Here is a 14,135-nt window from a genome sequence, read left to right on the forward strand (position 1 = left end):
CAATGTTTAGCTGTTCTTGCTGTTTCTTATAGTGGTGCACTCTTGGTGTGGACGGAAAGAATAGATGCAGCTGTTAATTCAGAAAATGAGTTATTATGGACAGGAAGGTTGCATACTGATGGTATACACCAGTACCATTTATGGCAACTGGGACATATTTGGATTTATGACCTCTTATTTTGGTTTTTGTTCACATTTGTAGTGACTTCCTTGAAAAAGATGTTTGGGTAAGGACGGATAGGAAACAGAGTGCAATTCAGTAGGGACATTGGTCTCAAGAGATGGACCTTCTTTCCTTTGGAGAACAAAGTTTATTGCAACTCAGGATGTCAATACCTGAAGCCAGTAAAAGAGAACCTGAAGCCAGAAGAGACCTGGCACCTTCCAGAAATCTGAATTAGATGTGGATCTGTGTATCCACTTTCTGAGTGATTATTTGCATTAAGTCTGATTGCTCTACTTAGTTTAACATTGTTTTTCAAATAATTTAGTCTTTTAGAAAGCAAAATCCATATCCAGCTACTGAAGACTGATCATAAGTGGGATATTTTGCTAAGATTCAGTTTAAATGATCTCTAAGAAAATTGTTTCTTGCCCCTGAAATGAAAACTTCAGGGCTGCATAAACTGCTGTTTGATTTATCCAGATGGGTAAAGAGCATTTGCGTGCTGCAGGATAGTAGGACTATTAAACAATATTATTTATAACTTGATACTTAACCTCTTGTGCAAAAGGTACCAAATTTGTTTTGATAACCAGAATATTAAAAAGAGAAAAGGAGTTACTAGTTCTTGTGGTATGTTAACTGCACAAAATCAGTACATATTTTATACTAAAGATACTGTCAGGAAGTCAACATAATCATGATGTATCTCAGTGGGAAGATTTTTGTAAAAGTAAAGAGACAAAATGTCTTCCTGCATTACCTGAAGAGTGAATAATACTGCCTCTGGTTAAAATGCTAATATGAACCTGTTGTGCATTTAATTATGCAGGGTAAGTATCTACACCTTACATATTTTCTTTTATCATTCCCTTGCAGCTTCCATTGCATCAACTTGTAACGATCCTGGGACACCACAGAATGGCACTAGATATGGAGACAGCAGGGAACCTGGAGACACCACCACCTTCCAGTGTGACCCGGGCTATCAGCTGCAAGGGCAGGCTAAAATTACGTGTGTGCAACTGAATAACCGGTTCTTTTGGCAGCCTGATCCCCCTACATGCATAGGTATTAATATGAGATGTTTGTCTCTATTTAGCACTAATTCAGATCAGATTTCTTGTTCAATTACTGAGCATATGGTGCTCATGCTGGAGTGATGATCTCTGCAGAACTCAGTTATTTTGTACTTACAGACAATGTCAGTCTTGTTCTCTTGCTTAACAGTGTTTTTTGGGTATGATTTTCTTACTTTATTCTTAAAACTTTGTGAAAGTTTAAAAATTACAAAGTCTAATAGAAATAAGTAGACAGAAGTGCTAATTTGAATTAAAAAATTAATTTTGAAATGGTTTCATTAAAATGTTCTTCTATATAATAGTTTGATTACATAAACTGTGACCCATAAGTTATTCAAAAATATTTTATGTACATTATACATATGTATATATATATATTTCTAAGTTATATTACAAATTAAATACCCATCCTGTGCAACATCTTAGAAGATGGATACTTATTGGAAAAAGATGATTAGATGCAGAGGAGGGGATCCAAGTGACAATGCTGTTGAAAAAAATTAGATGTATTTCCATAGCATCGAGAGAGGATGGATCCATAGTGCTAGATTGTGTAAAGGTTTCCCTGAGGTTCTTGTCAGTAGACAATAATTACAAGCTTAGAAGTTTTTCTGAATTGTATTTTTGAGGTCATTAATGTAGGTTTTCTAGGAGTTATCAACATCTGCAAATTTTTTTCTGCTAGGCATAGTAATTTTTTTAATCCTTGTTATTTTGTTGTCTACTGATTTATAATTAAATGAAGGCTTACTTTAGCAATCCTAAATTCCAGATATAATATCACTGGAATAAACATAATGCTTTTTCTTTCTACAAGGCATTTTGGACAGACACTATCCAAAATAGCATATCCTTAAACAACTGCAGTCCATCTGTTTCTCTGAAGTAAAAATACTGTGAAGGATTCAAGGATAGTTTCTCTGACTCCATGTCATGTAGCAGAATTGGAGAAACACGTAATCTGCAATCTATCATCTGGATACCTTATGTGCAGTGTACAAAGTAGTATATATGGTATCTGAATCTGGAAGATTCATATTTTTACTTTAGATACTAATTGTAATCACTCCATTTTTCTTTATAATCTAGTATAAAACCCCAACAAAACAAACCTAAAAGAAAGATGGAAATATGATAGAAAGAGAGTCCATTTGGGCAAAAAAAAAAATAATATATATATAATTACTGTTATTATTCCATATACTGAAGATGACTTTGAAGGAGAAAAATTAAAGTAATCTTAAGTGTAGACATGACAATTGTAGAAACCTTAAGAGTTCTGTAACGCCATTATATGTCACTTTAAAATTTTCATAAAGTCCTTACTTTAGCATGGTGACTTATAAATGGAATGGCCTGAGAAGAAATCTCTTTAAAATGCTTAGTGTCGATTCCAAATCCTTAGTACCAACTGTTTTGCACTATAAATGTGTTTCTCTTAGTTTAATTTACTTGGTAATGTAGATGCAGCCTGTCTTGACTACTTTACTTTTTTGTTAGGTGTATTTTTATTAGACTTTGTAGATGTGATTATCATCTATGAGAGTAGGATTCCTTATCTGTTTAAAAGTTCAATTCGTGGTAACAAAATGAATGTATTTGACTTTTGATTTGGATAATATCTTTTACTATGTGAATCAAATTGGTTTCTGCATCATCTTTGGTCAATAGAAACTGCAACCTGAGTCCTACTGTTGAGCTTTCCCAGTTGTTAAAGTAATTTCAGTACATAAGAAATTTTCAGCGTGATAGAGACAGGATTAGTACCACAAATATACAGGACTTCCTATTTAACTTCATATTTTTATTCCTTTAGAAAACTTTCTTTACTGCCTTTGAACACGAACAGAGATCATTTTTTTAGGGGAAAAATGGATTTTTTTTGTTAACAGGAGTTAGGAAGGTTCTGTGTTTAAAAAAAATATAATTAATTTTGGTATAATTTTTTTAGAGGAAAAATGGATTTTTTTTGTTAACAGGAGTTAGGAAGGTTCTGTGTTAAAAAAAATATAATTAATTTTGGTAAATGTAGAAGTAATTTTCTTCTACTTAAAAGCTAATATATTTTTGTCAAATTAACATGTGACTATATTCCTATTTCTTTCTACATTGTGACAGCTGCATGTGGAGGGAACCTGACAGGCCCAGCAGGAGTTATTTTGTCACCTAACTATCCACAGCCTTATCCTCCTGGGAAAGAATGTGACTGGAGAATAAAAGTAAACCCTGACTTTGTCATTGCCTTGATATTCAAAAGGTACAATTTCTCTATGAATGCCTTGGTTTTAAAGGGTTTTAAATGTCAAATCTAAAAATGGAAATATTTATAATTTTTAAAGCTTCTAATTAAAGTCTCTGTATACATTCTGAAGCACATATCTAATATGTCCTATATCAATTATTCCAAGTAATGTAAAAGAAAAATATATAGCTGTATGGCACATCTGTTATCCAATATGTTCCTGAAGAACATAAGTTTCTGTGTAATAGCAAATAAAAATCCTTTAAAGACCATATTAATTTCTAGAAGTGCTTGATTTATGCTATTGTAACTAATAGTCGAGAATGAAAGTATAGTGGAAATTCTATCTGTGAGCCAGGTCTTTCAGGTTTTTAAGAAATGTAGCCTAAATATACTTTGCTTAAAGTGCATAGATAGAAAAAAATATTGTTTTACTTAGTCAAGAGATGAAAAACACTGAGATAATATTGTGTCATAATTTTAATTATTTCTTCTGTGTTCCATAATCGACCTATATGTGTTGCATAGATTTTTACGAGTTGATGTTCAGGGATGTAGTCATATTCATGCATTCTCTTTGCAATTTCTAATTGAATCTGTTCTGTATAATCATCTTTCTTGCTGTGTCTGTAGATGCAAATGCAATTTTTTTTTTCATTTTTGATACTGTGTTTTAAGTGTGATTTTAAAGCTGAGAATGGTAACGTTGTTGTTGACTTCAGTGGAATGTTGATCAGTTGTGATTCTTTTAGGAAGAGATGATGGCATGTTGAGAATTTTGCTGCATAATATTTGTACCCTTTCGGTGAAAAAAAGGCAACATAGCACCAAAACAACAACCAAAGAACACCAAACTAAAATAAAATCTGGTTTCTTTAATTACAGACTGCAGTTTATTTTCTAAAAATTATTGATAGACACAAAATTAAAGAATTAAATCCTAAGGTATTAAAATTACATAATAAAAAACAAAGTAATTTTGTTATGCTGATATTTTATCAAATAGCATTAATGGATGAGAATAGTTCTCCACTAATTGCACTGTTAAAGATGTCACATGATAAGTATAGTAAGCAGCATATTTCTGTGGATTGAATAAAAAATCGACTCAAATTCTCCATTTCAAATATGATTAAAGAAACTTACAGTTACTCAGCATGCAAATTTCTTTGTACGTATTATTGTAGAGAGTACAACATGAGAAATATAATGGAATGTTCTTATTATGTTCTACTTCCAATAAATGTTCTATATTGTTGCAGTCCAGTTGCAATCCTACACACTTTTCAGTAGCTGAATTTAGATCATGAGAAATATAATGGAATGTTCTTATTATGCTCTACTTCCAATAAATGTTCTAAATTGTTGCAATCCAGTAATACACACACTTTTCAGTAGCTGAATTTAGTCAGGCCTGGAGTTCCCTGGTTCTTCTCTCACACTCTTCTTGTAAATTGCAGTAACATCGGCCACCTTTCAGAGAGCAGGGACCCCTCCTGAACGCACCTCAAATTACTCTGAAAGATATTCCATTCATAATAAATTCATAATTTCTTTGTAAAATATATAAATATAATAAAATATAGCATACCATAGATGGTTCAGTGAGAATTAATATTAATTTGCATTCGTTTATCCTGTCTGATATCATCTGGGTAAGGACAAAGACAAGTTCCAAGATAATGGTCTATGCATATGAAAGCATTTCTTTTCTAGAATGATAAAGTTGTTTGCAATGGGTGGATTTAGTATCATTCAGTTTAGCCAACTAAAAGCTGGACTTTTAATTCAAGTTACTTTTTTGGAGCATTCCTTTGGTCCTCTGGTCAGAGACAGCCTTTCTGAATCATGATTCCATGATCTTGAGAAAGCTGTTAAAAGACAGGTAGGAGGATATTCATAATGGCTTTTGGAAAGCTTAATGCATTCATATCAATGATAAAAAGAAATCCACAGTGAATTTTTATGCTGTGAATCATGTTTAGAGGCATTTATTTCTGGAGAAGAAAATGTGTTAGGCAGAAAATTGGCAACTATAGTCACAGCAATGTTTAACTCAATAAAAAAATCCCAAAGACTTAATTATTTTTCCCTTTATTTTCAGTTTCAATATGGAACCCAGTTATGATTTCCTACATATTTATGAAGGAGAAGATTCCAACAGTCCTCTAATTGGCAGTTTTCAAGGCTCACAAGCTCCTGAAAGAATAGAGAGCAGTGGCAACAGTCTGTTTCTGGCTTTTCGCAGTGATGCTTCTGTTGGAATGTCAGGATTTGCCATTGACTATAAAGGTACTGTTCTCATCATAGTCCAAATAAAAGGGAAAAGATGTTACTTAGTAATTATTGAGATTCAAATCTGTTTCCTTCTATATGTACTCACAACTGAATTGCCAAATACATTTATGCATCAATGTTTTAAAAACTATTTTCTATGTTTTAAAAACTATTTTCTATTAATATGTGAGGAACACAGAAATCATGTTTCAAGAAATCTCTTTCACATCACTTATGCACATTTTCATCTTCCAGAAAAAAAAAAAAAATAGGTAGAAGATGTACATCAAAAGTAGCATTTGGAAAAAAGAGTTTGACAATAGTAAAAATAGGTAGAAGATGTACATCAAAAGTAGCATTTGGAAAAAAGTTTGACAATGGTAGTCAGGTGGTCTTCTTCGTAAGAAGACCACCTGACTACTTTCTCTTTCTTGTCAATACAGACTAAGACATTTTCCTTTCCACATTTTTTTGAATCTACAAAGGCATTTTTTAATTAATACTACTGGATAGTATTTGATTTCTTTTTTTTTTTTTGTAGAAGGTGCCTCTTACTGGATAAGGACTGGGTTATGGGGACTGTTTATTAAAGCCAGGCAGTCATTGAAGATGCTGCTTTCTTTTCCAGTCGCAGATGTTGTCTGTGGCTTAATTATAATCTTTGCTGATTTTTATCAAGCTGTTTTTCAGCAGCAGAAGTGCTGCCTCAGCTTCTTATTCTTGGCAATTGAAGCAAACTACATTAATATACATATTAAAAATGAAGAACAAAAATATCTAAGAAATACAAAATAATATACCTATAAAAGAGAAAGGAGTGAAAAAGAAATAATTTTTATGTTTAGTCTTCATCTGCCAACCTGCATCACAAATTATTCAAATTGTGCAAGGTTCTTCTTCCCAAAGTAATTGTCATATTGCCATAAATGAAATCTTAGACTGTTTGTCCCCATCTAAACAAAATATCAAAAAAATGGGAAAGCAATTTGTTCCAGGAAGTCTGCAAGGCCTGCAAGGAAAGAAAATGAGATGTTGAGTAGAAGGAGATAAAGAGATAAAGATGGCAATTGAAAATGTGCATACACATTTTGACTGTGTCTATGCATACACATTTTCACTGTGCTCTCAGCATAGTGTGATATGAGTTCCTCTATTCAACTGAGAGTTAAACGAAATTTTAAAGAGATAAAAATAAAAGATACAAGAACAGGATACCATATTTTAAAAAGTTATTGTACTCAGTGGACAGTATGTTTTTCCTAATAATTTAATATTTTTCTGATTTACATTATTCAGTACTTTATATAGATTGTATAAAATTATAGAGCACTTTTGAGTTGGAAAAGACCTAAAAATCATTTAGTTCCAACACCCCTGCCATAGTAGGGACACCTTCCTCTAGACTGGGGTGCTCAAAGCCCCATCCAACCTGACCTTGAACACTTCCAGGGAGGTGACATCCAAAACTTCTCTGGGCAACCTGTTGCAGTGCCTCACCATGCTCATGGTAAACCATTACTTCCTTATATTTAATCTAAACCTACCCTCTTTCAGTTTGAAGCCACTCTCTCTTGTCCTATCACTACATTCCCTTGTTGTTGACTACCTCAGCCTTTTCCATGTCCTGGTAGCCTGGGTAACCAGGTCGCCCATTTCTTTCTGGAGAGGACTCAATTTTTCCTTAGTCTTCCTTTTATCACAAATATACATATGGAAGAGGTGAATTCTAGAAGTGGTCATTCTTTTTCTAAATACTAAATAGGAAAGTTTATTAGAATCATTCATCTTCAGCTTCATTATAATTTCCTCTTCCAGATAATCAATCTTAAGCAAACATCCATGATACTTGTTTTGCCTCTTTTTATTATTGAAAGTATATATAGATTTACTGTCATTCATTTTAACAGAAAAGCCACGGGAAGCTTGTTTTGATCCTGGAAACATCATGAATGGTACAAGAATTGGAACAGACTTTAAGCTTGGTTCAACTATTACTTACCAGTGTGATTCTGGATATAAGATTATTGAACCTTCAACTATAACATGTGTAATTGGTGCAGATGGAAAGCCGGCATGGAACAGAGCGTTACCATCTTGTAATGGTATGTGCTATTTTCTTGCCATTTCCCTTGTCTGCCCAGTGAATTCAATTTCTCAGTCCCCAAGGCTATTTCCGCTATTTCTACATATACGTCTTATGCGAAAAAAAAAAAAAAGAAAAAAAAAAGATGAATTATAGCTTAGTCAATAATATATTAAGTATTTATAATGTCTTCAAACTCTGGAATCAACACATGTTCACATAATGATTGCAATGTAATATGTAAGATTCTTTAGACATCCAGTATTATTTAGAATAGCTATTGCTATCACAATCATCTCACTTCTGCATTAATTGTCATATTGGAATAAGAATTATAGTTTCTGAGGCAGAAAATAAGAGTGACATCTCAGAACTGTGGACTAATTTATCCTCTATTCCTTGTTTCAATGTTTGTATTGTGTATATATATATATGTATATGGAACAATTTTACAAATCAAAAATGTTACATATATTAGTTAATAAAGTCCATAAAATACTAATTTGTTTATGTTGAAAAATAAAATTTTTATTTCTTCAAAATTTTAGATTTTTAATTATATAAAAATATAATTTAGCTGGAAATATTTTTATAACTCTATAACTTTACAGTTTGTTTTAAATTAAGTGTGATACACTTTCATTGCAATTAAATGTTCATGACTTGAGAATTTCATGCAGTAATCAGACTTTGTAGCATAGTTTCTGATGTCCTCAAAGCAAGAAAAGAAGGAAATTATGAAGATTTTAAATTCATGCCATGAACTAATTCCTTGTGATATTTGAGTTTCACCTCAGCCACATAATCCTATTCTGCCTACTGATAAATCAAACTTTTCATCTTCTATCATTACATTGGATTTTTGAATAATTCATATAAGCAGCTAAGAGAAGACGTGGATTTGTAGTATTAATTGCTGCCTTTTTGTACAAGGAAGTCAAACTTGTGCAGATATTTCAAGCAAGATTTTAGAGACGTGTCAGGGAGCAGAAAGAACAGGGGTTCAAGAAGGGCTAAGAGCCAGGGATATCCAAAGCACAAGCTCACTCAGTAGGTAGAGCTGCACAGCACATGAGCCAGGTCTGCAGAGCCAGGAGTTGGTAACAAGATACTTTCACAGGCACAGGTCATCAATGACCTTGTTGTCCACCTGGGCCATGGGTCCTCCTCTGAGTCACTTCCCCAGAAGCTGTTGGGTTGTACTCTGTTATATGCAAGACGCCCACAGCAGGGTAACATTGATTTACTTTGTGTCTTATAGTGGAAGGAGATCTTAATTGCTTAAAAGAAAATTAATGTGACTGTGCTGTTTATTAATAACCTTATTTATCAATTTATTTATAAAATAATTTCATTATTGCTTTCTTCATTATTGAGTAAGATAACTTCTTACAACAATCTGTTATTCTGGTGAAAACTATTGTTTTTTTATGAACTCATTTCTCACAATAAAAAGAGTACTGAATTGCATGCACCTAATTTAATACAAGATTTTAATGAAGATTTTGATAGGAAGCCAGGGTTTTCCAAAATGTGAGAAGAGTGACAGCAGTACTTTGTTTTCAGTTTATAGAAATCTATTTACTCAATATCCAGCACAAGGAGATATTTGAACTTAAAAATAGCCCCTCCATCTGTCCCTTAATATGCCACATTTACAGCCTTACATGGAGGAACGTGTCATGCATGCACTGTACAGTGCTTTTCTCGTGATACACATGGAACTACTACTCATATAAATCTTGACTTGTCTTGGGGATTTGAGCTTCACTATTCTTAAATAGGTCTTCTAACTTCTGAAGCTCTAAAAAGTTTCTCTTACCTTTCTGTTGCTTTTTTTTTTTACATACATATGAAGACAAAATTTCTTATATGTATAATCTATGTGCAATTTTCATAATCATCTAGTAAGATATGAAAAAAAAGCAATTCAAGCATACTTTCACAAAGCAGAATTTTTGGCATCCTGTAGGGCCAGCATATTTATATATTCCTCTGTGCCATTTTTAATGCAGTACCATATATTTTTCTCAACTGTTTTTAACATAGATAGATATAGACAGATATTTTAAATGAAAAACCAACCTAAAGCCTGTGTTTACATCATCTTTCAATTAAATAACTTATATTTCTATTCCTATGAGAATACTTGTAGTCAAGTAAAACTTTCATGAATTCTAATTTTCAGGAAATGATAATAAAATTATCTCCTGAGAAAGAACCATTACATGTTTCAGAATAGGTAAACCAAACAAAAGCAAAACCAGTAAAGTTTCATTTTCTGATCTTTAGATTTATTTTTTTTTTTCAGTGCAACTAATATAGACAGCTCAAATTGATATAATGTGCTTCTCTGTATTTGTTCCCAGCACCATGTGGAGGGCAGTATACTGGATCAGAGGGAGTGGTTTTATCACCAAATTATCCTCATAATTACACTGCTGGACAGACTTGCCATTATTCAATAACTGTCCCCAAAGAATTTGGTAAGAATTTCTCCTATTGATTTATCAATCATTATCATTGTCCTACATTGTCAATCATTATCATGGTCCTACTGTTTAAATGTCCTTCATGTGGAGTAATGACCTTAAGTTTGCATTGTATGGCAAATTATTTACAAAACTAAATATATTCCTGACATGGAAAATATTATTCTAGGATTTTAACCTTTTACTTCTCCCTAGAGTAACCAACTGACTTCAGATAAGATATCTATGTTTGCTATCTAAGCATATTCTGAATACCTGCATTGTTTATATTATTCATCATCATAGGATAATCATTCATTCATGCTTCCTGCAAAGTAAAATCAGGTGTCACAAAACAAGCTCTTATATTCCTCTTACTTTCTGACTTTTTGTCTTTCAAGTTATGACAAGAATGAGTGGAAAGGAATCCCATATGTTTAAGATGTACAGTGGAAGCAATTCTGCATGAAAGTACCAGAAATTCTTGTGAAAAATCACAAAACTGATTATTTAATTGTGTATAAATACTGAGACAGAATCTCTAAAACTCTAGCAATTGTATGTTAGGTGTAGTTTCCTGCAAAGCAGGTTTTTCATAAGTCCAGACAAATAGCAGTAAGATTCATTTTACTACTTATTTACCAAGAGGCTTAATTCACAGAAACTTAATGCATTTGGTATTTTCTGTGTACAATGAAACCTGTAAGGAGTCAGCTGTAACAAAATATTGATGGCTAGAATGACAAAATAATATTTTTATTGACTTGATTTTACTTCATGTTTCTATTGCTAGATGATATTTGAATTTGGGGAACTATTCGATATTTAGTGAGATGTATTAAATTATTTATTAATACACTTAAAATTATGTACAGATGAAGAGCAAATTAAGTGTAGCAATATATCAACGTTGGTACCACACTGGTATTTTTTAATATTTGATCAGTTTTTATAGACTTCTGATAAAATAAGTACTAATGCAAATTTAAAAATTTGACAAATCATTAAGTTAAAAAATATTTCCTCAAACTAAAGCCAGGTAGGAAACTAATCCTATGTGATAATAGATGTTCCTTATAGTTGCTATATTTGGCAATGTAATTTTGTTGCAAATGTTTCTGTTTAGATATTCCATTTCCTTATTTCTATAGGTACCTAAACAATAAGACTTTTTTGACTGGAGGTCACAGTTTTGGTAAAAGCATGATTTAATAAATTTGGTTTTAATTAAAAAAATGGAAATAATGAAAACAAAAAAAAATATTCTTGCATGAAAGTTTAATACAGCTGTTGTATCATATCAGACAATTGTATAAGTTGGAAAAGTTTATGCAAGAATTCATTAATAAATAAGACAAAAAGAAATATGTCCTTAAATTCAATTTTGAAGACTAAGTTCTTTTATCTCCTCTCTCTTTTTTTTTTTCTCTCTATCCTTTTTTTAATTTTATTTTTTAAATTTAGTTGTGTTTGGACAATTTGCCTATTTTCAGACAGCTTTGAATGATGTGGCAGAATTATTTGATGGAGAAAACTCTCAGGCTAGACTTCTTAGTTCTCTGTCTGGATCCCACTCAGGTAATTAATAAAGAAGTATACATGTCTTACACAGCTGGGAAAAAATAATCAGGAGAATGGTATGAATTTACTTTGGAAGTAAAATTATTTGAACAGGATGCTAAAGGAAGTAGAATACCTTCTAAATCTTTGAATCAAGACATTATTCTGCAACATATGGTTAGGCAAGGACTGATCCTGGGGTGGATGTAGAAAAAGTTGAATGAAGTTCTCAGATCTCCATGCAAGAGGGCAGATTGGATGGTATAATTGTCTCCTCTGCCCTTAACCTTTTGAAGTACACATCTACATATTCTGAATGGCTAATTTACACAAATTGCTTGTATTTACAAAATGCAATTATCTGTATGCAAACATGCACTTAGACTAAAAGCAGGCCAGCTGTTGCATTCAGGTAACTATAGCAAAATGCTGCCCCTGTGAAATCATAATTAGGCTTATATGGATTTCAACATGGTCACATTTCCAATGTGTGCATATATAATGAATGTGTTCATCTTCAGTAAGTATATTTTTATATTTCTGCAGTAATTAATGTGTTTTGTTAAACACTTCTAGTATTTTGGAGAGTTTATATGTGAGTTTGATATTTTTGCAGTGCAGGGTTATTCATGGCTTCTTGGTTTTTACTTTGAATAATTGCAGAAATACTTAATAGGAAAAGAATGTAACTTATCTATTTGATTTGTAGTAAATATATTATTACATTAAAAACTCCATTCTCTGGTGAATCCAGCTATTTGTGTTATAATAAGAGCTCACAAAAAAATCAAAGATTTGTTTGATTACTGACAAAAGTTGAGCAACAAAAAAAATTTAAATTTTTAAATTTGAGACAGCTGATCCCAACACCAAATTTTACTGCATCAAACTGTCATAAAAAAATTGGAGCTAATGTCTGTTTTCAGAGCAGATATCTAAAAATACTTGAAGGGTATTTCAACTTCTGATTTTTATTTATTACTTGTGACATATCTGATTTTCAATGATTCAGGATAGGATTCTCCTACATGGAATCTCTACTTGCAATAGTATAAAATTAATTAAAGTGAAAGACTTATATACCTAGTTATAGATGACATTTTAAATTATTATTAATTTCTGAAGAATTTAATAAAATATGGGTTCATAGAGTCCAGAGAGAATAAAAACTGTAGTCATATGTAGTGGAATTGTTGTACAAGTACTGCAATTTTGTCTAGAGTGTTTCATTATTAAACTTTTATCATGACTCCTAACAAATATGCCAGGAAAGAAGAAAAAAGTATATTAAATTTTTTATTAATTCTCAAATCAGAAATAAAATTTGAAATGCCATAAGAAAGTTAATAATGTAATGTAATTAATGTGTGATGACATATTTATTGAAGTCACTACACAAAACAAGTCATGAGTTTACTCCCTCTGCTTTAATCTCGAAATGGTAAACATTCCATGAAGATTCCTGTGGTATTTTTCAAATGATTTTATTTGTGTAATGTGTTTTGCAAGGCAAAGTAAACCTGTCAGTCACAGAAAACAGTTAACTAAAAAGTCTTCTAATAACTTTGGCCCCAAACAGCAGTATGGTTCCCATCATGTAGTTTATTGGAGCTCTAGTTCCAGCTGCTGCAGTAAATTCCAGGTCTCTCTTGTTGAATCATGAAGTGTTTTTATTCTGGCCATGGCAAATTTAATTTTGTACAATGTTATTTATGTTTTCTTTAACTATAGAGGAAAACATGAAACTGTGTGTTTTAGCAGCATATTTGATTATGTATTGAAGAGTGAAAACTGTTGTTTCTCTTTTGTGTATTTATTTTCTGTTTCCATTTGTAGGAGAGACACTGCCTTTGGCTACATCTAATCAAATTCTTCTGCGATTCAGTGCTAAGAGTGGGGCATCAGCCAGGGGGTTTCACTTTGTTTACCAAGGTAAACATGTCTACTTTTGGTGGAAGACACAGGTGCCAATTTCATGAATTGTATTATTTTTAATTCTGCATAAGCCTTAATGTATTGCTTTAAATGTGAGTGTAGTCTTAAGCTTTTTCCACAGATCAGGGACTTCTCCTGATGGCAGACTGGCTTTCTAACAGCAGTTGTCTTTGTTTATCCTGTCTGGCCCCACAGACTTGAGTATGTCCAGCCTTTCTCAGTAGTTGGCAATCTGTTGCTCCCTTACTGCTGAGTGAGCTCAAGGGGTTTAGGAGTGTGCTTAATTGTATTAGTGTTTCTCAGTATTCCCAGTTGATTTTTC

The 14,135-nt window shown here is 32.3% G+C and overlaps 1 protein-coding gene across 2 annotated transcripts in view; it reads left to right on the top strand.

Moving 5' to 3' along the window:
- CSMD1 (CUB and Sushi multiple domains 1) overlaps positions 1 to 14,135 on the top strand; it is a 1,056,650-nt gene that overhangs the window by 884,701 nt on the left and 157,814 nt on the right. For both annotated transcript variants that reach the window (XM_039715657.1, XM_039715658.1), the window contains exons 27-33: positions 1,043 to 1,234; positions 3,364 to 3,502; positions 5,592 to 5,779; positions 7,672 to 7,866; positions 10,217 to 10,333; positions 11,783 to 11,896; positions 13,715 to 13,810. In XM_039715657.1, the coding sequence (XP_039571591.1) occupies positions 1,043 to 1,234; positions 3,364 to 3,502; positions 5,592 to 5,779; positions 7,672 to 7,866; positions 10,217 to 10,333; positions 11,783 to 11,896; positions 13,715 to 13,810 (1,041 nt within the window). The remainder of the gene's footprint in view (positions 1 to 1,042; positions 1,235 to 3,363; positions 3,503 to 5,591; positions 5,780 to 7,671; positions 7,867 to 10,216; positions 10,334 to 11,782; positions 11,897 to 13,714; positions 13,811 to 14,135) is intronic.

Source organism: Passer montanus, unplaced genomic scaffold, assembly GCF_014805655.1.
Source record: "Passer montanus isolate IOZ18808 unplaced genomic scaffold, ASM1480565v1 scaffold34, whole genome shotgun sequence".
Classification (NCBI taxonomy): Eukaryota; Metazoa; Chordata; class Aves; order Passeriformes; family Passeridae; genus Passer; species Passer montanus.